We start from the raw sequence: 24820 nt of genomic DNA, 5'->3' as shown, positions 1-24820 counted from the left end.
TTAAGGTGGGAGTATTTGCTCTGTTTTGATGTATCTGAACACATGGCTTGCAGGTCAGCAAAGACTGTCCTATAATAAGTTTCTAGGTACGGGCCTTTTGAGCGTATGGGGTAAAACACAGATTTAGGCCGTAAGTCCGTATGGGTATAGTGTGGCGACTCCGGGAGATGCTGAGTATATAACAGTATATCAGGGTCCAGATCGTCATACTCACAGGGATCATAAGTGCTAAAGGGACTGCCAGGAAAAATCTCATCAGTTGGGGTAAGGGCATTGGTGCAGTTTATACAAACTTTATAAGGTCTTACCTACTGAGCAATCAGAAGGCTTATTTCCCTATATATCATACATGTGGTACCGTAGTTGGTAATCCATATAAAAATCCTTTATACAGAAAATATAATTATTAGGATATACATATGTACACCTATATATGGGTTATATCCATCCTCCATTTCTTATCCAATATATAAGGCTTTTTTACTCCCCCCTCCCCCCCCCCTCTTTTTATTGTTTCATTTGCTTATATGTTTCTCCATACCACAGCCTGTATAGGTATTATGCATTAGCTCTTAAAATATACCTTTGAAAGATGCTTTTTATCAACTTTTATATTTTTATAATTGTATCGTTTTAAACCTGGAACGTTTTTACATGTTCTTCATAAGCCTTGATGAACTCGGGCTTATCCCTATTTTACATTTATTATATGTTTTGTATTGCCTAATTGTTTGCTATCACTGTGATAAGCGGTTGTCTAGCCCACATACATGTGTATTTAAGGGCAGCCGACCGATCACACTCCACTTCTAAGTTGTTTTTAATCTCTCCCATTGCTACAAAAATGTTTGATTGGTTAGGTCATTGCTCAGTGCTGTGGGCGGTTGCCATCCCCTTACTTCAGCTGTGCCTAATTATCCTCTTGTTCAGCACTACATAAAGCCCCACAGAGACTACGGCACTCTAGCACCTGATGAAAGAGCGCGCCGGGTGTAGAGGACCCCGCGCATGCTCAGAAACGCGTCGTGCATGCCGTAACACATCGGACAGATCCCACCATCCCTGTGGGTGAGAGTGCCTCCATCCATCACTCGTAACACGGAGCCGCAGATCCGAGCCGCTTGACCGCTCACCGCTGATGTTGTGGGAGACAGCCGGCTTTCTTCCCTCCCACCGCCAGTGACAGTACTGCATACGGCTTCCTGTGACCAGAGGACACCCTCCAGAGGATGGCTGCAGGATTGCTTTGACACATACAGCTTTTCAGTCTTCATGTCTAGTGAGTGTATATTACCTGCCTTGTTATCTGCAATAAATTGTCTGCACTTAGAGCGCTTCTCCCCTCTTCTTTCAGAAGGTTGAGAAAGGCTGCTCTAGCTAGCCAATCAATGGCTGGCAAAACCTAGCTTCACTCACTTGGCAATTTACAGTAAGCCATTTAGAAGCACATTCTGCCCAGTAGCCATGGCAGATGTAGTTCCATCAAGAGCTTGCATGTCATTACCCACTTTTCTTTCCTGGCAGTAGGTGCACATTGGACAGATATCCAGCACCTGTTTCTTAGCAATATCAAGGCAAACATTAATCATCCAGCAGGGGAAAACAGTACTGTTAGAGAATAGTGTTTGATGTGATAAAAGGTTCTTTTTAAATCATTTTGAAGAAAGGGCTGTTAAAAAAGACATGTACTTTTTTGCATTAAAAAAACAACATACACATGTGGAAAAGATGTGATAAAGAGGGCAACAGTGCATACCATGATTAATATATCTTTAGCTTCCTTGCTAAGAAAACGTGGATAAAATGGGTCATCCATGCGTATGGACTGAAACAACTGTTCTTCATCTACGCCGCGGAATGGAGACTGGCCAATTAACATTTCATATAGGAGTACTCCAAAAGACCACCAATCAACTGAATAACTGTACTTCTGTCCTAGCAAAATCTGCAGGAGAATATGGAAAAAGTCAGTTTTGCCTAGTGATAAGAGGAGACATGATTTCAGGTTCTAAGTTGGAAAATCATATAGGTATTTTTCCTTTGAAAGCCTGTCTACCTGTAGGCATGTGACATGAGGATGGCACACACTTAAAGTGACAGGGTAGGAATCACTCTAGTGCTATAGTACTATGGATGTTCCATTAGATATCCATTCGCAATCTGATTACTGATCACAAGTGAAGTTGATGTCTATTCCTGTTACTCAACATGTTTCAGGCAGAGGGGTCTAGAGGGGAATCTTATCCCTGAATACCACAACTGACCCTTCATTTTGCTTAACAAGTTGGCCTAATAACTGTCGCTGAAGCACTTGCAGAAGAATTGCTAATCTGTCCCCCTCCCTGTTTTGTAATCTTCTTTTGAAGGTGCAAATGTTGTGTCACCAGGAAATTCTGATCTTGCTATGTGACTTGGCTGTGTAGAAGTACTGCTGCCGACCCTGACAAATAACCACTCTGGTAATTGTGCTATATTCTTGATGTTGTCTATGCACCCAAATGCATAACTGTGGCAAGATGCTACAAATTGTTCCTCATTCTGCTTCATTCTTCTACCTATTTGCTGTGGTGTAGTGAAGAATACCACCAGTACAATATTTTATATTCTCTCATACTTTTCAATTACAACCACATGTGGAAATTAACATTTCCTATCTTTGGAAGCTTCAAAAGTATAAAAAGTTAGATCATGTAATAAACAGGATGTACACTTATTATCCCATTAAAAATGAATCTTTAATTATATCATGGAAAAAAAAAACTGTGGCTCCTACTGTATTGGCATGGAAGGCTTTAGTAAATAAAGCAATACCCTTGTAAAAGGCTACTTATACGAATAGAGGTGTACCAGTGAAATTTGAAAAGGCGTGGTTAGATAAACGATAGTTCAACTGCACCTTATTATTCACTCATGAGTTGATTTATCCCTATTTTGGGTGCCCTGCTAAACTTTGAGAGTCTATAAGAATATGTTTTATGTTGTATACAAAACTCCCCCAAGCTCTACTGCCATGTAAATGATGTTAAGACAGAGTGCCGGTGCTCAGGCCAACCAGTCCACTCTAGCAAGGCTATGAGGAAGGCTGAGGCCGAAACGCGTTAACATCAATGGACATTGTATCTGCTGTTGTGCATTAATAAAGGATTTTTTAAGAGGAAGCACCGAGTTGCCAGCTTTTTGTTGGATTTATTTATGTTTTATGTTGGTTTATTGTATTCTGTGAGAAGCCCCATTGGGTTAAACTGAGGGTATAATGTAATACCTTCTTGTCTTCTTCTAGTGTTGATGTTATTACCTCTAATAGGAGCTGCATTGTCTACTAGTACTGCTACACTGTATTGCGTTATGTTGTGTTTCTTTTCTGTTTTCTATGTTTATATGAAAACTAAATAAAAAGAAGTTTTAAAAAAAAATAATCTTTAGCTTCTATACATGAAATGAGATATGTAAATATGTGTATTCATTAAAGTGGTAGTAAGGGCTAAATCTAATTATTTTTTGAAAATATTCCTCTTCCTTCCTCCCACCTATCCTGCATATGCTGTATAAAAAAGATCTGTATACTTAACCTTTTTTTAATCTTGTCCGGTCTGGTCACGTGATTCAGCAGCCCTGGCTTCCCTGTGTAAGGAAGTGCTCGACAATGACTGTGAATTCACAGAGCCATGGTGTGGGTTAGGTGCAGCATTGTGTGAACACACAGAGTCCAAGTTTGGCAGTAACAATATATTGTAGAAGAGTTCAGCAAGTACAACAGGCCCGGTGAGGATGCACACCTGACCAGAGCCACTTACAACAGAGACAGCGGTAGACCCACAAGTTGCAGAAGGGAAGATGCTGACGGCATCTGCCACAAGGTGCAGAATGCAGCCTGGCCAGTCTACACCCAAAAAAGAATTCCTGGAAGGTAAACATAGTCCCAGCACTGTCCCTACTCCTCCGGAACCTTTTCCTATCTCTCAGTACTGTCTCTGACAGATGGGGATCCTTGCCTTGGAGCTGGAGCCTTAAATAGACTCTTCCTGACTTAAGAAGTCAAGAGTAACATGGGATCCCAGCATCCAATCAGATAGCTGTCTTCCTATGACCAAGCAGATCATAGAGGAACCGAGTTCCTCTCAACTTTCTCCCCCACCTGCATTGCCGCTGTGGTCAAGCGCCACCTGCAGTGGAGAATACAGACTGCACCTGCCTACAATGGTGTCACCCATAGGCTCCCATGGCTCAGTCTTTGTCGACACTCCCTCCTCTTCCTTGTAGCCTCCACTCAATGGTACAGGGACGCCAACACTTCTGGATCAAATGATTGCGCCTGACCAGATTAAAAAAAGGTAAGTATACAGATATTTTATAATGTTAGGCAGGATAGGTAGGAGAAGGGGAGAAGGGAATGTCTTTTTTAAAAAATAGTTAGAGGTAAATTGTTTTCTACTTTAATATAACAGAGCTATTATTTAGGGCAGCTCATAATACACACCTCTGGAGCAATATAATCAGGAGTCCCACAGAATGTGCTTGTTTTAGTATCATCAAACATTTTCTCTTTACACATTCCAAAGTCAGCTATTTTTACATGTCCTTCCATGTCCAAGAGCACATTATCTAGTTTCAGGTCCCTGAAAAATATCACAATGCCCAAACATTAATTAAATAACAGAGTACAAATTATACCTGCGTATGTTTTAACTTTAAGGATGGAATTCTATTTCATTGCAAAGACAACAAATGAGCAGATAAGATAAAATAGCCCATACATAATTGAAAGTGTATGAAAATGCAATTTTTTTCGTTGTGGATAGATTGGGGAAGGGGTAGACCCTCTAAGAATTTTTTATTCTTGTGTATCCCTACTGGGAAGATTTACCCCACTATTTGTCTTGGTGACCACTAACAGTGAAAGAAAATGAAAAACTTTAGATTTGTCACCAGAGAAGAAGGTAAAGGTAAGTCTTCCAGTGAGGACACATTTTCTGGTGACAACTGAATAAGAGGGGAATTCTCCTTACTTTGGGACAGTTTGCGCTCAATCCCTGTTGCTTCTCCAAGATAGGAAATAAAGGGATAACTCCCTGACTTACCAAGAAGGCAAAAATAACTTGACTTGATTCGCATATGGCAGTGTGAACTGCCGGCGAGTTGAATGCGATGGGGGAACCCGCAGTGGATTCGCAGGGTTCCCGCATCGCATATATGTGAACCGGCACTTAAACATTGTTGAAGTGTCACAAAATTACATTTCATTCATATCTATGCACTGCATGGGCGATGATTTCAGGAGAATGCCGATGCGGTGTAGAAAAATGCAGACAAGCTGTATTTACTTATAAGCATTATTTGACTTCCTTATCTTTCAGTGTAGTTATTTTCAGGATGGACTCACACTTTAGGAGTATACTTGCACCATTGCATTGCGGCAATGCATGCAACATCATTCTGAATGGCACCTCAACAAACCCTACCAAGGGACATGAGCTGCCCTTAAAGGACAAAGATTTGCTTAGAAAACATAAATACACATGTAGACCACACACACAATAAATATACTTCACATAACTGACACATTAAGAAGTACTTGGTAAATATGTGCTTTTACAAAGGGATAGTAAAAGCTTCTGAAGCACTAACCTATGAAATACTTGGCATTGCAGTACATGGCTTTTTTTCTCAGATAATAGGTGCAGGAACTCAACCAGGACCCCCCATAACTAACTCCCCAAATTGGTCAAATTTTCACTAACAGTGGGAGGGTCTTAAAGGGGCATTAAGTACCAGGAATATATTATGTACAGAGCGCAGAGTTTGGTGGGGTTACACACAGAGTGCAGAGTTCAGGGGTGTGCTATGTACATAGTGCAGAGTTCAGGGGTGGGCAACACACAGAGTACAGAGTTCATCCTTCTTCCACAGCTGCTTAGCTCGGCATCCTCCATCCACATCTCACTTTCACCCCTCTTCTTCTCTAGTACTTCCCCTCACACTGTAGATGGCTTCACCTCTCTCACTTGCAGAGAGATCATCCAGTGGGGGTGTCAGCATTCATACTGCACCCCAGGCACTGGCATCTACTTTGTCCTCATACTGCACTTGGAAAACACAGGAAGTCAGACCTCTGTGTTTATAAGTGATAGTGGTGAGCAGGGAGCAAAGGGACTGAGCTAAAGGTGGTGGAACTAAGTTCCACTAAGTTCCAGCTGAAAAAAAGCCCTGTTACAGTATATAAATAAGTGACATAATGAAATAGAACACAATAATAAACATATAGCTTTTTTTAGATGTGTGTATGTCTTCTCACAGCCTACTTAAAGCGGAGTTCCGGCCACAAAAACATTTTTTCAATAAACATACCCCCGGGACAGTCAGGGCTAGTACATTCCACAATGGATAGTCTCTGATCTGTCCCGGTTCGCACTTACCTGCAAGAAGAAATACTCACTTTTAAAATTTCTTCTCCAGCGTTGCCATCTCTGTTGTGGGCAGCTGAAGCCAGCATGATCCTCTTCTGCGTCCTCTTCCGCGTCTTCTTCTTGCAGAATGCGCCTTCACCGGCCCCTCTCGTCACTTCCGGTGCGGCGCCGCATTCCTACACAGCTTCTGGGCATGCCCAGATGCTGTTTTACAAGCAATGGGGCGGTGCACAGGAAGTGACGAGCGGGGGCCGTTCAGCTCCCAGGAATCATTGCAAACCGGAAGTGAAGGCGCGGGCCGCCGCCGCGGAGGGGGGAAGTGGAAGACAGGTGAGTATATCTCTTTCTACAATTACAAGGTAAGTAAAAAAAATATCCTAACTATCCAATTCTGTTTCAGGTGGGGAAAAGCAAGCGGATGGCCACAAAATCGGTTATGTCGATTTTGTGGCCAGAACTCCGCTTTAAAGTTTTACTAAACCCAGGACCCGCATTCACTATATCTGGTCCCCCACAGTACATAGAACATTCAATTATTTTAGTAAATATAAACTGCTAAATACCATGGACTATCCCTGAGAGGAAAGCTGCAAGGAAGTTGGGACCATATTGGTTACAGCCCAGGGAGGCCTATATTAATCTCACTTCATTGTAGAGATCCCATTACTTTAGGTGAGATTACTTCTGGAGGGGGGGAGCCCTAAGCACCAGTGAGAAGTGGAGCACTTTTGTTTGTGTTTTTTTTTATTACTTATTAGGAGTTATGCCTCGTACACACGATCAGATAATCAGACGACTTATTGTTCGCATTTTGTTGCATGATACTAATATCGAATTTAACAATGCGTACTAAACGCATGATTTTTTCGTACGGTTCTGGAAAAGCTTCCTGGTTACGTAACTATGTATTGGATAGTACAAAACAAAAACAATGGCAGCCAGGCTTTTTCCGGGTTATTTTCGTGTTTCTGATCATGCGTGGTCAATTTATAGCGAACGCATACTGTACTGAGTTTTTATGTTTGTCCCTTCGGATTCTGTTGGATGAAATGTCATGATCGGCTCTCGAAAGCGGTGTACTAACGATCAGATTAGTGTTCGACCAATTCGAAAGCAATTTTTTTCATACGATTATCTGATTGTGTGTACAAATCTTTAGAAGCAGGGTGTGTGGCACTGCAACAGCTTTGGAGGCTGTTTCTTCAACTTTTGATCCACCATTCACACTGTACATGGACTATTTATTTATTTGTTTGTTCTTCACCTATTTTTTATTTTATTAGTGTACACTTAATGTGATGGTTTCATTTGATACTACACACATACAGTATGTAATGTTAGATACATCCTCTAACTGGACGTTTATGTATTATTTTTGTGTATTGGGATTTTTAACACCCTAACATCATTCCAATTTTCACAGTGGATATTTTATCACGGAATTATTTCATTTCAGTTATTATTTTAGCACATCTATGAGATTGTGAACAGTACCAGCCACTTAGACATTTTTTATTTACTCTTAATTTTATAGTAGCTCGCTGGACAGTTGCATATTTACATATAGCGGTCTTGTGATTTCTATCAGTATCTGGCCGAGCACTGGTTAACCACTTGCCGACCGGTCACGTTGACCGTACTGCGGCAAAGTGGCTCGTTATCGTCCAGCAACATAAACCTACGTCGCTAGACTCCTCCCCTTGTGGGCGGCATGCGCTCGCCGCCGGAGGCTCGCTCCCGCTGTTTTCAGTCACAGTGGGAGTCGGGCCAGGGGAGGAGCGGCGGTGATCACCGCCGCTCTTCCCCGATCGTCGGGGATTGAGTGTGGAAATCCGCCCGCTTGTGTAAACAAAGCGGGCGGATCTCCTAAGTGACATTCAGGGACAGATTGTAGGATTCAGTATAGCTGAACCTGCGATCTGTACCTGTGTCACATAGTCCCCCCACACACGTTAGTAAGCACCAGGCATACATTAACCCCTTGATCACAAATAAAAGTTAACCCCTTCCCTGCCAGTGCCATTTTTACAGTAACAGTGCATATTTATAGCACTGATTACTGTAGTAATGTCACTGGTACCCCCAAAAGTGTCAAAAATGTCAGTCAAGGGTCCAATCTGCAATGTCGCAGTCCCGCAAAAAAAATGCAGATCGCCTCCAGATCGCCGCCATTACTAGTTAAAAAAAAACAATAAAAATGACATAAATTTCCCGTAGTTAGTAGCAGCGATAACCTTTGCGCAAACCAATCAAAATACGCTTATTGCGATTTTTTTTTTTTACCAAAAATATGTAGTAGAAAACAAATTGGCCTAAAATGTTAAAAATTTTTGATTTTTACATTTTGTTTGGGGAATTTCATATAAAAAATTTGAAAGATATTGTTATTTTTTCCAAATTGTGTTTTTTTTTTTTGCTTATAGCGCAAAAAGTTAAAATTGCACAGGTGATCAAATAAACCAAAAGAAAGCTCTATTTGTATGGGAAAAAAGGACATCAATTTTATTTGGGTACAGCATCGCACGACCGCGCAATTGTCCGTTAAAATAACGCAGTGCTGAATCGCAAAATATGGCCTGGTCAGGAATGGGGTAAAATCTTCCGGTCTTAAAGCGGTTAAAAATACGCTCATTGAGAATTGTCAGTTAAAGTCGCAAAGTGCCGAATCGCAAAAAGTGGCCTGGACGTACGACAGCAAAATCCTCCGGTGGTAAAGTGGTTAAAGCTTGTAGGAGGAGATTTCATACTTCTCTGACTGTCCTATGAGGCTGTATGACCCTTGACCCTCTGCCTGGACAGTGCTGATAGGCCCTGTGCTAATCACATGCACCCTTCCAAGAAAAAAAAAAAAAACTCTCTAGCAATACACACCAAATTGAGTGCCTCCAAGGCTCTGTACTATCAGGAGATAAATTGGGAACAGTGGAAGAAGGGGAGGATCAGAGAAGACAGGATCAAACAACCTTTTTCCAGAATGCAGAGAATTAACCCCTTAGGTTCCACAGTGAGTATAACAAGCATGTTTTACTGCATATACACACTGATTTTACTGTTGTGGGTTTAGTAACACTTTAATGCCAGTTTCTTGGTAAATAGAAAAATTATTGTGTACTTTAAAATGGTTATAAAGGCAGAATGTTTTTTACCCTAATCCATTCTATGAATTAAGGTAAAAAAAAAAAAAGAAAAACCTTCTACAAGCATCCCCCCCCCCCCATTCATTTACCTGAGCCCTATCTCAATCCAGCGATGTGCATAAGAGCAGCGACTCTCACGGCTTTTCTCATTGGGTTAGACACAACAGCAGGAGCCATTCAATCACAGCCAGTGGGGAGAGAGTTGGGGGGGGGGGGGTGAGGCTGAGCCGCACTTGGGAGTGAGCATGCACGAATGCCCCCAGAGCAAGCAGATTGCTATGGGGCACCTAGCAGAGGGGATAGCCAGAAACGGTCAGGGGAGGATCCTGGAAGAGGTTGATCAGGCTGCTCTGTGCAAATCCATTGCACAGAGCAGGTAACTATGACATAATTATTAATTTGTAAAAAAAAAAAATAATAATTGAGCCTTTAGAATCACTTTAACCTCTTTCCTTTACCTGTAAACCACTCCTTTGGAATGAAGAAACTGGAGGCCACAGATAATTTCTGCCGCATAAAACCTACAATCAGTAAGAAAAGAAAAAAAAACAGTTCACTTATCAAGAGGAGAGCAAAAAAAAAAACACATCAGTTCAACAATGAATACACTGTGAATATACATTAGTTCAATAACACACTGATGCGTACAATATAACACACAATAGTAATATTGCAATATCACCAACAAAAAATATTTTACTAGAGCATGTTGTAGCAAGAGAAGCAGTCTGTGTTTGTGGTTTCTTCTGTGGGTCCATGCAGAGTAATTTGGTTTAGGTTTTTAGGAACTACCAAACTCAGTGGCTAAGTCTGATACAAAGCATACTGTCTGACATGTGGTGATTTTTGTATCCACTGGTTCTTGTGTATCTATTCTTCCTGATGTCTAACAGCAATATGGGGCTTATTCTAACTAATGTTTAATGTTTGTATGTGCTCATATTTTTTATGGTGTCTAGAGATTTTTACAGTATATGTAGGTCTACAGTATTTACTTCCAGCCAAAGAATGAAAGAAGCCAAGGAAGTGACATGGCAAACGTGGACTTTCCACAGAAACTAGATACACTATATTGTCAAAAGTATTGGTATGTCTGCTTTTCACCCACATAAACTTTGATGGCATCCCAGTCTTAGTCCGTAGGGTTCAATATTGAGTTGGCATACTTTTTGCAGCTTTAATAGATTAGTGATCAACCAATATAGTTTTTTCGTTGCCAATACCGATATTTTGCCGATCGCATATCGGTATCGGCCGATATTTTCACACGTAAAATTTTCCCAAAAAAAAAAACAAATTTCAACACAAATCTCTTAACAAATATGTTAATCTTTATTTATTAACATTTTTCACACCTTAACTGCATAAAAGGAAAACTTCAATTGCAAGGAGTTGGACATTAGCATTTCACATCATCTTTTTTTTTTTTACTAAATTTTATTTATTTATCAATTTTTTTCATTTAAACTTTTACATACATTCATGGTATCAGTCAATATTTACAATATGGCAGAGTCTACATTGTCTTTCCCATATTGGGGATAAGTTACATCATCCTTGTACTATATTTATAGCCCAAGTATTCCCCAAATATCAGGTTTATTTAGACCCTTTTTCTAATCTAACCTCTGCAGTATCACATCCCGTAGCATACCACGAAACACTTATCACCCCATCGTAGAGGGGGGAGAGAAGAAAAAAGAAAAAAGGATAACTCTAAGGCAAAAAAAAAAAAAAAAATATCAGGAGTCTGGCTGGCTTGGGGACTTCTCTTCTGGATATACACTCTATCCTCTAGTCTTTCATACAGGGTTCTGCCTTCTCAAGATGACATATTCATTCCATCTATTCCATATTAATTTATATTTGTCTATTTTATGATTGGCATTTAATACTAAATTTTCTAATTTATTAACCTCTTCCACCTTGTTAATCCACATATTCAAATCTGGTGATTCCTCTTTTTTCCACCTTATGGGAATGCAAAAAATACAAAAATTTTGGTAGGATAGACATTTTTACAAGATTACATCTAGCCCACCATGATAGCAGTCCCTTACTCCATGTTTGCAGGAGACTTCGTATAGATTTCAGCAGTGCCGGATAATTTTCATCATATAGCTGGGAAAATTTCGGTGTTATTTGTATGCCCAAGTATTTTAGTGCTCTACTTGTCCACTTTAGTCTAAAATTCGAGCTTAGCTGTTGCTGCAATTCTTGTCCTAAGCCCACCCCCATAGCTTCTGATTTTTCTAAGCTTATTTTGAGGTTGGACAATTCTCCATATTCTGCAAATTCCCTTAAGAGATTCGGAAGTGAGATAATCGGGTTGATGAGAGTAAACAGAATGTCGTCCGCAAAGGCTGATATCTTATGTTGTGTTTGGCCAATTTTAATGCCTGTAATATCTGGATTTAATCTTATTTTACATAGAAAAGGTTCTAACGTCAGGATAAAGGGCAGGGGTGAGAGGGGACACCCCTGTCTAGTCCCATTCTGAATCATAATGTCTTCCGACAACCTGCTGTTCACTCTCACCTTTGCCGACGGGACCGAATAGATCTGCATTATCCAGTTCAACACAGTCTCACCCATGCCCACATATCTCACTACCGCCATCATAAATCTCCAACTTACTCTATCAAAAGCTTTTTCAGCGTCTGTACTTATAAATATGCTTTTTATCTGTTTTAATTGAGCTACATATCGCAGGTTTAATACTTTTGTTGTATTGTCGCGAGCTTCTCTTGTTGGTGTAAATCCTACTTGGTCTAGATTTACCAATTTTGTTATATGATTTTGAATTCTAGTAGCTATGATTTTTGTGAATATTTTCAGGTCCGTGTTTAATAATGAAATTGGTCTGTAACTAGTACAGGATGTTGGATCTTTGCCTTCCTTAAGTAATACTGTTATGTGTGCTTGTAGAGTTTCTCTCAATATTTTCTTACCTTTGCCCCATGTGTTAAACATATCTACCATGAATTTTTTTAACTGAGGAGTATATGTTTTATAGTATTGGATAGTGTATCCATCAGGACCTGGTGCCTTCCCGTTTTTAGAGTTAGAGATTGCTGTAATCAATTCCTCTTCTGCAATCTCAGAGCTCAATTCCTCTCTCTCATTTTCTGATAAGCGTGGCATCTGTGATGTTTCTAGATAATCCTCTATTTGGGAGGGCCTCAGGTTCTGAGGGTGCAAATTATATAATGATTGGTAATATGTTCTGAATTCCTGGGCAATTTGCCCTGGAAATACTGTTTTCTGTCCTTTCTTATTTATTATTTGTGGGACGTAGGTATTTAATGTCTGCTCCTGGATCGCTCTTGCTAGAGATTTCTCGCATTTATCTCCCATTTCATATGCATTTTTGCGACTAATCTGTAATGCTGATTTTGCTTTGTAAAAAAGTATATTATTAATTTCTTGCCTTATCCCCATTAAATTATTTTTCGTCATTGGCGAATTATTATGTTTATGGGATGCTTCTAATTTCTGCAGTTTAGTCAGAAGGGTCTCCAATTGTGCGGTTCTTTTTTTTTTTTAATTCTAGAGCCATGTTTGATCAGGATGCCCCTTATTACTGCTTTGTGTGCCTCCCAAATGATGTTTGAATCTGTATCTATGGTCTTATTAAGTAGAAAAAATTCTTCTAGTTCCCTCTTAATTTCTGAACTGACTATTTCATCTTGTAGTAGGCTTTCATTAAGTCTCAACGTCCGGTGTCCTCCTCCTTGTCTGTTACTTAGTTCATATTCTAGTATAATTGGGGCATGATCTGACCATGTAATTGATCCTATCTGTATGTTCTTGATAGCGTGTAGTTGGTTGTGTGGGATGAAAAAATCATCTATCCTCGAGTATTGCTGGTATCCCGGGGAAAAAAAATGTGTAGTCACGTTCCCCTGGATGTATTAAGCGCCATGCGTCTATTAGCTGTGCACTGTACAAACTATTTGATATATGTTTCCTAATCCTTACTGGTGTTAAAGAAGTTCCTGTTGAAGTATCCTCTGAGGGAATTAAGGGGATATTAAAGTCACCCCCCACTATTAGATGGCCTTCTTTATAGTCTGATAATTCCCTGATCTTTTTTCCTATAAATACATTTTGTTGGCTGTTGGGTGCATATAATGTGGCCAGGGTGACCCTGATATTACCTATGGTTCCCTTTAGAAAAAGTGATCTCCCGTTTGGATCTTTAGACATCTGTTCATATTTCCATGGCACATTGCGGGATAATATAATCTATACCCCCCTGGATTTAGTCTCTATATTTGTTGCGTGGTATGATATTGGATAAGATCTATTTTTTAAAATTAGAATTTTGTCATCTCGAAAATGTGTCTCCTGTACGAAAGCTATATCCACCTTAGATCTTTTTAGGTCATTTAATAGGACTCTTCTTTTTTCCGGGGTGTTGAGCCCTTTTGCGTTTATTGTTAATATATGTAGTACTTCCATTTTCCTCCCCCACGCCAGTCAGAAGAGGGAAAGAAGAAGAACCCCCCCCCAATACGAACAAACACCTACCCTAGGGGTTCTATCCCCTCTAATCCCTCCTATCAAGAGGTATATTTCCTCTTGCTTTAACTAATGTTATAAAGCTCTCTTCCTCTACTTTCCCTTCATACCTAGAGCTTGTTTCCTACTTAGGGTTAAAGCCGTGTATGATCAGGGCATCTCGCCCTCCTCCCCCTCCCACCCCTCCCACCCGACACATCTCTGCAAATGCATATATTAAGTTCACATAAATTATTTCATTTCTTTCCTATTTCCCCCTTCATCTTTATCATCAATCATAAACTGACCCGCCCCAATAAATAACAGGCGAGCGGAGTGGAAGATAAGAGGTGGGCAATAATAAAAAAAAAGGGGGGGGATGTGTATGTGTGTATTATTAGTTATGTGTAGACTTTAATATTATTGAAAAAAAAAGTGTGTGTAATCTTAAATCCATGTAACCCCAATATGGGGTGAAATATGTCTTGTGCAATATAAGAAGTGTCGTCCAAAAAAAAAAAGGAAAGGGGGGACCACATTACCCCCTGAAACCACCCAGTGAATAGCATAACATATTGCAACAAAATAAAACAATACATAAATACATTTCATTGTGCCCCTTTAGGGATCTCGAGTGTAATTTCAATATAATCTCTTCACTCTGTGTAGAATACAAAAAACCCAAAAAAAGGAAAAAGAACACACCCCCCACCAACCTATTGAAAAAATGACTCATAAAAAAAAAAAAAGGAAGGAAATTAAAAAAAAAAAAAAAAAAAAAAAAAAAAAGGTCCCAAGTGCTATTTCCTTGTATTCTCTGTTCTCTGGAAAAAAAAAAGGGGGGGGGAGAAAAAAAAAAAGGGAAGGGGCACCCCTTCTTCCTGAACAGTACAAGGCATGGTGGATCATCGACAGTCCTCCATAAGTCCACTAATTCTCCTCTCCACGTCCACTTCACCTCTTTATCATCTTCTCTAAACTCCACTTGCCAAATTCTAAGTTTTAATACATTGGGGCTGATTTTCTTAGAATTTGTCTATCCTTCTTAAATCTCCTTAAGTTGACTTTTCTCCCCTTCTACAGATAGCTAAGTTGGAAGTGGGAACACCCTGAGGCAAATCCATTAGCCAATTCGGTACTTGTATTGGGTTCATCTCCATAAATTTAAAAAGTCCCTCAAGATATTTTGGGGTCTTCAGTAAAAAGGATCTGGGCCCCTTCCGAATTGTTACTGAAAAGGGGTATCCCCATCTATAGGTATAGTCTTCTATCTTCACTTTCTCCAGTAGGGGGCGTAGTAAGGCTCTACGTTGTAGAGTAGATCTTGAAAGGTCTGGTAGTATCTTAATCTTGACGTTCTCGTGATCAATTGTACCTAGTTCCCATGTTTTCCGTAAAATCGCCTCCTTTTGTTGGTACCTTAACAGGCGGCATAAAACATCTCGGGACTTACTCCCATCTAGTTGTCTGGGCCCGTTGAGCCTATGTATCCGATCAATCTCGATATTTATGGGGTCTACTTCCGGCAAAAGATTTATGATTATTACCAGCACTTTCTTTCTTAGATTTCCCCCTTCTCCTTCTTTACACTCCGGTAGGCCTCTTATCCTTATGTTATTTCTACGACTTCTATCTTCTGCTTCTTCTATTTGTAGCTGTAGTTGGGTAATTCGCTCTGAGTTTGGCTCACTCAAAACTTCCAACTTTGTTACCCTACTAGTTACTTCCAATACAGTTTTTTCCCCATTTTGTATTTTACTGGAAACCTCCTTTAATTCCTCTTTCACCTCATGTATATCTTTTTGATATTTCTCCTCCAGCCTTAAAATCAGAGATTCGATCTCCATTTTAGTTGGGAGGGCCCGTATAAGATCTCTGAGATCTTTAATATCCATTTTAGTGGTCTTATCCGGATCTGTAGTACTTTCGCCTCCCTTATTTCGTAGCCCCCCTTCTTCCTCTCCTACTCCTTCTCCTTCTGGGTGTGGATTTATTAAATTTTTAGGTGTTGCTGCCATTGAAGGAGAGGGTTGAATACAGCCTTTTCCTATGTCAGTTGGATAGTCTATATTTTTATCTAATTCACTCACGTGTGTGGGGGTGAAATATAGTTGTATAGCTCCCACTTGCTTATTATCAACCAGTCCTTTTGTAGTTGCGCGTGTCTTAGGTTTTTTTGTTATGTTTTGCATCCCGCTCGCATAGTCCCGTTTTGAACTACGTTAAAAAAAAGGGTTTTATTATCTCCCGTATCACATCCATTTGGGAGTTCCTCTATGAATAGGGCCAGATCTGGGATCGCCCTATTTTTTTTCTTTTTGCTTGTGCGTGTGTATCCCGCTTCTCCTATGGGTACTCTCTCTTCTGTCCTTTCTTGGCACCTCTCCCTTAACCTCCCGCAAGCAGATTAACTGTATGTCAAGCTATCACGGTCACCAATTGTCTATTAAAATTAGGTACCAGACATCAAGGACTCAAATATCGAACGTCATACCTCAGATTTTCCTAGGCACCTCAGGTTCCTGGAGAAGTTCCTTTCTTGTTTGCTGTTTATAATATTGCCCCTGTCTTTTACTGCTGCATGAGAGGGGACTTCAGTTGCTGAGCCTGTTGTCTCCTGTTGATTCTTAGAGCCTCCTCTCTCCACCGTAGCAGCCACGGTCTTCCTGCCCTGGAAGGTAGTATATTATTCAACCCTTCCCAGGCTTCAGGGCTGCAGGAGCGGCGGGGCTCGCTGGGTTTTTCGGGAGAGTACCCCCCAGATGGAGTAATGCTGTATCCGTGCGGGAGTCCAGATCCATGGTTTCTCTCCAGACTACGGACTTATAAGCTTCGGCTTTGTCGCTGGTTCCAGCTCCGACCACGAATGCGGGTGTAAAAGCTAACCTCCGGGTATAGCGTGTCAGCGTCTCCGTTCAATCTCTCCACTCAGAGCGTTCTAGCATGGGAGCGTGTCGGCGTGTCCGCGTGTCAGCTGGGCGGGGCGGAGTGGGATCGAGTCCGCCGAGATCTCACATGATCATGCAGACCCTCCCCCTCACCTCAGCATTTCACATCATCTGATTGTGCATTAATGTATAATAAAGTGCTGCAGTAGTGGACTCACTCACTGCAATATAAAAATTTTAATTCACTACTGCAGTGCAGTCAGCGCAAAACTGCTAGGAAAAAACTAGGCAACAACAACAGCTACACAATAAAATACACATACACACTGCACAACTGCTATAAAAAGAGCAAAGCAACAGCTACACATGTCACAGTGGATTGGACTGGACTGGACTCTGAGTCAATGGAGGACTATCTGCACTGCAGTATGGCACTCACTACAACTACTGCAGTGCAGTCAGTGCAATACTGCTAGTAGAAAAGCAAGGCAAGTAGGCAACAGCTACACAATGTCACAGTGGATTTGACTGGAGTCAGTGGAGGACTATCTGCACTGCAGTATGGCACTAACTGCAACTACTGCAGTCATTGCAATACTGCTAGAAGAAAAGCAAGGCAACAGCTACACATGTCACAATGGATTGGACTGGAGTCAGTGGAAGACTCACTGCAGTATGGCTCTCACTGCAACTACTGCAGTCAGTGCAATACTGCTAGAAGAAAAGCAAGGCAACAGCTACACATGTCACAATGGATTGGACTGGAGTCAGTGGAAGACTCACTGCAGTATGGCACTCACTGCAACTACTGCATTCAGTGCAATACTGCTAGGAGAAAAGCAAGGCAAGTAGGCAACAGCTACACATGTCACAGTGGATTGGACGGGAGTCAGTGGAGGACTATCTGCACTGCAGTATGGCACTCACTGCTAGAAGAAAAGCAAGACACATGTCACAATGGATTGGACTGGAGTCAGTGGACTGGCCCTGTTGTGGGTGGCTGTCTGGCTGGCTGGCAGGCACCGTGTGGTGGATGGGTGGGTGGCTGGCTGGCACCCTGTGGTGGGGGGCTGGCTGGCACCCTGTGGTGGCTGGCTGGCACCCTGTTGTGGGTGGCTGTCTTGCTGGCTGGCAGGCACCGTGTGGTGGGTGGGTGACTGGCTGGCACCCTGTGGTCGGTGCGGCTGGCTGGCACCCTGTGGTGGGTGGCAGGCGCCCCTATACTTTTGACAAAAGAGTGTATCATTCCCTGGCTCTAGTCTGCAGAGACTTGGACAGCAGATAAACTACTTTAACATTGGTGATTCACTGCCGTTACCAGTATCCAGGGGTCCATTTACAGTGCACTTTTTCTCTTTTTCTTTCTAAGGCCTCATACACATAGGGTTTAAAAAACTCTGCTTTTAACGGCTGTTGGCGTTTGTTTTCTTTAGCCTGTAAAAGCACCTCTATGCTAGCCTATGTGTCCATGCATTTACAGGCATATTAGAAGAGGAGCGTTTTACAGGGTGAAAAAAAAAGATCACTCATGCTCAGGAGAGGAACTAAACAGCAGAAAATATACTAGACATGCTTAAACATATGAAAACATGCCTAATGCGCTTAAACACTAGATGGGTTTAGCGTTTGAACTTTAAAGGATACCAACGACCAGAATAAATTAATACTCTGGCCAACGGGATCCATTAATGTTCAAATGACTGACGCGCCTAAACGCCTGTTCAATGCGTAGCTTTAGGCTCATTTTTTAAAGCGGAGTTCCACCCTAAAAAACATTTTTTTAGCTAAAAATACCCCAGGGACAGTCAGGGCTAGTGCATTTCAGCAACTATAGCTTCTGAACTTTCCCATGTTTCACTTACCATTTCGAAGAAATACTTACCTTGAAAATGTCTTGTCCAGCGCTGCCATCTAAGGTATGGGCAGCTGAAGCCGGAGCGTCCTCTTCCGTGACGTCAGAGTCCCAGAATGCCCTGCACCGGCCCTGCTCGTCACTTCCAGGGCATGCGCGTCATCCCTGCACAGCTTCTGGGCATGCCCAGAAGCTGTTTAGCAGGGAATGATGCGCCTGCGCCAGAAGTGACGAGCAGGGCCGGTGCAGGTGCATTGACTCCTGGGAACGATGACGCTCATCTCCCAGGAGTCAATGCAAGCAGGAAGAGATGGCAGAGGGAGAAGGAGGAAGGAAGGTCAGGGCCAGATTAACGTAGGGGCTATTGGAGCTGCAGCTCCAGGCCCCTACCTTTATATAGGCCCCAGGTTGGCCATATTCACTGTTACCGCTCTTCTGTCACTTGTAAACACAGAAGTCTGGCTTCTACGCTCGCTTCCCCAGGCAGCTCCCTCAGAACCTCCCCACACAGCACGAAGGCCGGACAAGGAGGGACAGTTGCCGATGCATGGATGTGTTTATGGGCTTCAGAGACAGCATCCCATGTGGAATTAGGCATGCATGGCTGCACCCTTCCTCCTCTGGGTGCATGCCAAGGCACGGCCCTTAAGGCCCTTCAAAATCCTCAGCACCAAGCCCATGATGCTCTTAATCCGGCCCTGAGGAAGGTAAGTATATTTTCTTTAAAAACAAGGTAAGTAAATAAAAAGAAAAATGTAAACTATCCAATTCTTTTTCAGGGAAAAAAAAAGAAAGCGGATGGTGCAAAGTCGTTTTCAAGGCCGGAACTCCGCTTTAAGCAGCTTTTCTCCTGCTAGGAGTTCTGGTGTTCAGAAGAGAAAAACACACACCTTGTATGCATGAGGCCTGATGTATATGGGTCTCTTTTCTAAGCTATTGTTTGACCTTTGTTTGCTTCTGTATCATTCTCTGTAAGTTTTTTTATTAACTCTTTTGTGAACAGAGATTTTTTTATCCTAGGTACCCAGCCTGAGTTTAGTGGTGGTGGTTTTTAACTTGACAATAGCTCTGTGCCTAATTTTGTTTGACATTGGGCCTATACACTACAATCATACATTCATGGTTCTCTGTTGCAAAGTTAAATGTAACTATAGGCAAAACTTTATTTTTTACATTTAGGATACAGTAAGGGAAGTTTATAATCCTTGTGCATTTTTTTTACTATATATGTTCCATTGTGGAGATTTCCCTTCACTTCCTATGCCATAGCCAATATAGGAAGATAGAGGAAATCCTTCCAAAGCGCTCCCGGTGTTTCATCTAATCACCAGTGCTAGTGTTTGACCTGAAAAGGCGTATTGTGGTCCAGAAAATAATACCATGCCTCACCATTCTAAGGCTGGTCAAAGGCAAGAATAGATTATCATTCTATATTGATGATTTATATGGAATAAATGCACTTATGCGCTAACCCAGTGGTTCTCAACTCCGGTCCTCGGGACCCACCAACAGGCCAGGTTTGCAAGATAACTAAATTACATCACAGGTGATCTCATTTGCTGCTCAGTGATTGTGGTATTCTAGTCTGCATCCCCCAAGGTAATACTTAAAATCTGGCCTGTTAGTGGGTCCCGAGGACCGGAATTGAGAACCACTGCGCTAACCAACACTAATCAGTAAATACAAAAAACAACCAAAGGGAGCTGCCAACACTATAATGTGTCCCCAACATTATAATGTGTCCCCACACATAACAGTAAAACAATAAAGAGTGTGAAGCTATCACTAGTTTAAAGTTATTTGAACGAGGGATAGCACCACATTCTTTATTGTTTTATTATTGATTGATAAAGGTATTACTGTATCTCTGAGCTTACGAAGCAGAAGCTAATACTTTAGAAGACTGGTGTTATTGGAGGTGAAGGTGGGGGGATTGCTGTTCATGATGATTGCATAAATAATTCATACTTTTTAAAGTCTATAGTTAATAATGGTAAACACCATAAATGGAATATGAAATAGTAATGTTAGGTGAATGCAGTTCGGTTAGACCATCGGTTCGACCCGAATGTTGGCTGTTCGAAATTCGGCCGAATTCCGAACTTTTTGCTGTAAAAGTTCGGAATTCGGCCACCAGAATCGCCCAAAATGCAATGGGACAGGAACTGGGCTTTAAAAGCCCGTTATTGGCCCAGAAACGTCAGTAAAAGCCAATTGAGGGGGCAGGAGTGTGCTAGGAATGTGATTGGAGTGACTACGGGGTCCAGAGGCCAATCAGTAGTGAATACACCCCCCAGTATATAACATAGCCCCGCCAAACCTTTAGCACTGTAATACAGGGGCTGTGGAAGAGAGTGGAAGCATTTGTGTTACTCCTGCTGTATGGAGCTGTTCTTTTAGTGTGAGGAAAGGGATATGCAGTGTAGTTAGGGTACTATACACCACTACAGTTAGATTCAATAATCTAGTTTCTATAGGGATACCTTTAAGTGTCAGGGTAACCGTAGTGTAGTTTAGGTGACCTGACTCTGCCATGTCAGGGCGACCGTAGTGTAGTTTAGGGTGAACTGACTCTGCCATGTCAGGGTGACCAAACTGTGCCATGTCAGGGTGACCGTAGTGTAGTTTAGCTGACTCTGCCTGCCAATGCCATACCCGGGAGACTGAACTCTTCCATGTCAGGGTGACCGTAGTGTAGTTTAACTGACTCTGCCTGCCATACCAGGGTGACCGAACTCTTCCATGTCAGGGTGACAGTAATGTAGTTTAGCTGACTCTGCCTGCCAATGCTGCCATACCAGGGTGACCGAACTCTTCCATGTCAGGGTGACCGTAGTGTAGTTTAGCTGGCTCTGCCTGCCATACCAGGGTGACCGAACTCTGCCATGTCAGGGTGACCCCACTATGCAGATTTTGGGTTAGGGGTATACATATATATATATATATATATATATATATATATATATATTATATAATGGAAAATTGTTACCAATACTTACCGTAATTTTCCTTTCCCGGCTCTGCGTCATGCCATCATACTACGGGTCAACTCCGCCCCTCTGACCCCCATAGGACATCCCTGAAATAGCATAAAAGGCAGGCAGTACCTGGTGGAGGTGTTCTGTATGAGCTCGTGACGGACCAGGGAGGGTTTTGTGCTGGCATGACGCAGAGCCAGGAAAAGAAAATTACGGTAAGTATTGGTAACAATTTTCCATTTTCCTGGCTCTGCGTCATGCCATCATACTACGGGACTTAACTAGCCAAAACACAGGGTGGGAAGAATAAATTACAAACACCAGGTACTGCTGCAAGAAACTAATTGTAATATCTTGATACAGCAGAATACACTACTGAAGCTCCCATCTGAGCATACTGGGATGACATCACATCCAGCTTAGTGTTTTATGCAGGTATTAGGAGATCTCCAACCTGCTGCCTTACAGACCACGTCTGCCGATACTTTGGACCAAGCTGCCGAGGAGGATGACACCGCTCTTATGGAATGTGTTCTGATCTCCTGAGGAGGGGGGAGGCCTTCCAGGGAGTAAGCTGTTTGGATTGCTTTAACTATCCCTGTCGAGAGGACTCTTGGAGGGCCCGGCATACCCATCCTGGGACCCTTTGGGAATACAAAAAAAGAGCATCTGTTTTCCGGAACGAGACCGTTCTGGGAAGCTATGTCTGTGGGAGAGACTTCATATCCAGACCATACCATCTAGGCTCCTCCAAGTCTGATTGAGAAGGAGAAAAGGCTGGGAGAACCGATTCCCAATTAAAATGAAATTCCGACGAGACTTTAGGAAAGGACTTCGGAGAAGGTTGTAACACTACGCTGTCCTGAAGGAAGGTGCAGAACGGCTCTTTGTAGGAGAAGGCTGCAGTGTCTGAGCCTCATCTGGCTGAGACCAAAACTGTCAAGAAAACCGTCTTTAATGTCAGGTACCATAAAGGACTGTCCGAATCTGGGGAAAAAGGGGGCTTTTTAGCAACCCCATTAATACTAACAGTAAATCCCATTTTGGAAAGAAAAGGACGAATAGGCGGGTATATCTTGATTGCCGCATGGATGAATCCAACTACTAGAGACTCCTTTGACCATGAGATATTGGTAAGGGCCAAAAGTGCTGAAATTTGTACTTTAAGCATGTTGTAGCTTAGTCCAGAGTCGAGGCCGTACTGCAGAAAATCCAATATATTCGCCACTGAGGGTAAACGGAAAGAAAATCCCTGTTGGACTGAGAAATCCTCGAACCTCTGCCACACTCTATAATAAGTGGCCTTTAGTAGATTCTTTCCTGGATGACAGAATGGTGGACATTACTGAGTCAGAGAGATTTAGATTCTGGAGCTTGCTCCTTCTCAAATTCCATGCAGTCAAGGCCAGACAGGCCGAGTTGGGGTGAGTGTGGCCGTTGCAGATGAGAAGGTCCCTGACCTGAGGGAGCCTTATTGGAGGACACACCGCCAGATGACAAAGAAGGGGAAACCATGGCCTCCTCGGCCCGAATAGAGCTATCACAATAGCGGGTACTCCCTCCTTCATGATCTTCACCAATGATTTGAGGATCAGAGTAATTGGTGGAAATTATATAGACCTGCTTGAAGCCCCACTTCTGATACAGAGCATCCTGGGCCAGAGCTTGCGGGCAGAAGAAGTGGGGGAAAAAAAACTTGACAGTTGAAATGTGTCGCCATTAAGTCTATCTCGGGAACCCCCATTGCTCGACAAATATTTTGGATTTTGCATCCATCCTGTGTAGTTGGCGAAGTTCCTGCTCAACTGGTCTGCTAGGGTATTCTGAGGGTCCGGGAGACACGATGCTGAACAGTCCAACAAATGGGCTTCGGCCAAGAAGATCTCCGCAGTTACCTGGAGAAGTTGCAGACTTCCTGTCCCCCCTTGTTTCACAATGTACGATACTGCCGTTGTATTGTCCATGAGAAGTCTGACTCTCCTGCCTTGGATTACGGGCAAAAATGTCTTCAGCGCCTCCCTGGCCACTGTTAGTTCTAGGAGATTCGAGGAACATGGCAAACTCTGGTCCCACACTCCCTGCACTTTCAGTTGTAGGCAATGTGCCTCCCAACTCTGGAGACTGGCATCCGCAGTAATCGTGATCCAGTCTCCAGGGCTGACGGGCCCGCCCAGGGAGAGGTTGCTCCTCTTGGTTCACCACAGAAGGTTGTTGGAAACAAAGCAAGGAACCTGGAACCTCTGGCTGAGAGAACCGCGGCGCCACTGGCTTAGAAGGCAGAACTGAAACCTTCTCCTGTGCCACCGTGCCCAAGGCACTGCCGGGATACAGGCCGTTAGACCTAAAAAAAACTCATGCATCGACGAACCGTGATTTCCTTTGAGGACCTAATCCCCTTGGTCCCCACACAGACTCGATCAATCTTCTCTCTTCACAAGAAAATCTTGTATTTGACTGTACTGAAACCCCCTGCCCAGGTAGGTTAGGCATTGGATGGAACAAGTTGGTTCTTCTGCACATTCACCATCCACCCAAATTCTGATTGGGTCTCCAAGACTTGATCCCGGTGGTCTATGAGAAAATCCCTGGAGTGAACCAACACCAGGATATAGTCCACATAATGCTCAGGATCCCAGGCCCCAGAAAGATGGGCTTGACCTTAACTAGCAATGAACAGCTATCTAGGAGTAAGTAAACTGAATTAAATTCTACTAAAACTTGACAAGATGAAAGCTCTTGAGAGTCCTGCAGGCTAAGGCGTTAACTAGCAGCAGTGCTCCTACGTCACTCTAAGCAGGATATCACTGAGGAAACGAATGCCCCAAGGATAGATAGTACCTCCAGAAGGGTTCTGGGGCGGGGGCCGTGACCAAAAACATACCCGGACCCAGAAGGATGGACATGACCTTTGCTTGCAATGAACAGTGATCCAGGACTTAAGTAGACTGGATTTGAATCTACTAAAAATTGACAAAATACTCCAAGATCTAGAGGGTCATGCAGGCAAAAACATTACTTAGCAGCAGCACCCCTACTTCGCTTTCCGCAAAATGTCACT

General features: G+C 42.4%; 1 protein-coding gene across 1 annotated transcript in view; it reads right to left on the bottom strand.

Annotated features, from left to right (window-relative positions):
• The window catches only part of PRKCQ (protein kinase C theta), a gene marked incomplete at its 5' end in the record, with an annotated part of 157160 nt that overhangs the window by 7722 nt on the left and 124618 nt on the right, over nt 1-24820 (bottom strand). The window contains 3 exons of the mRNA XM_082255133.1: nt 1757-1945; nt 4478-4616; nt 10000-10062. Coding sequence (XP_082111259.1) covers nt 1757-1945; nt 4478-4616; nt 10000-10062 — 391 coding nt within the window. The remainder of the gene's footprint in view (nt 1-1756; nt 1946-4477; nt 4617-9999; nt 10063-24820) is intronic.

The sequence above is a fragment of the Pelophylax lessonae genome (assembly GCF_965119305.1).
Source record: "Pelophylax lessonae genome assembly, chromosome: 4".
NCBI classification, from domain to species: Eukaryota; Metazoa; Chordata; class Amphibia; order Anura; family Ranidae; genus Pelophylax; species Pelophylax lessonae.
This window is presented reverse-complemented; position numbering and strand designations above follow the sequence as displayed.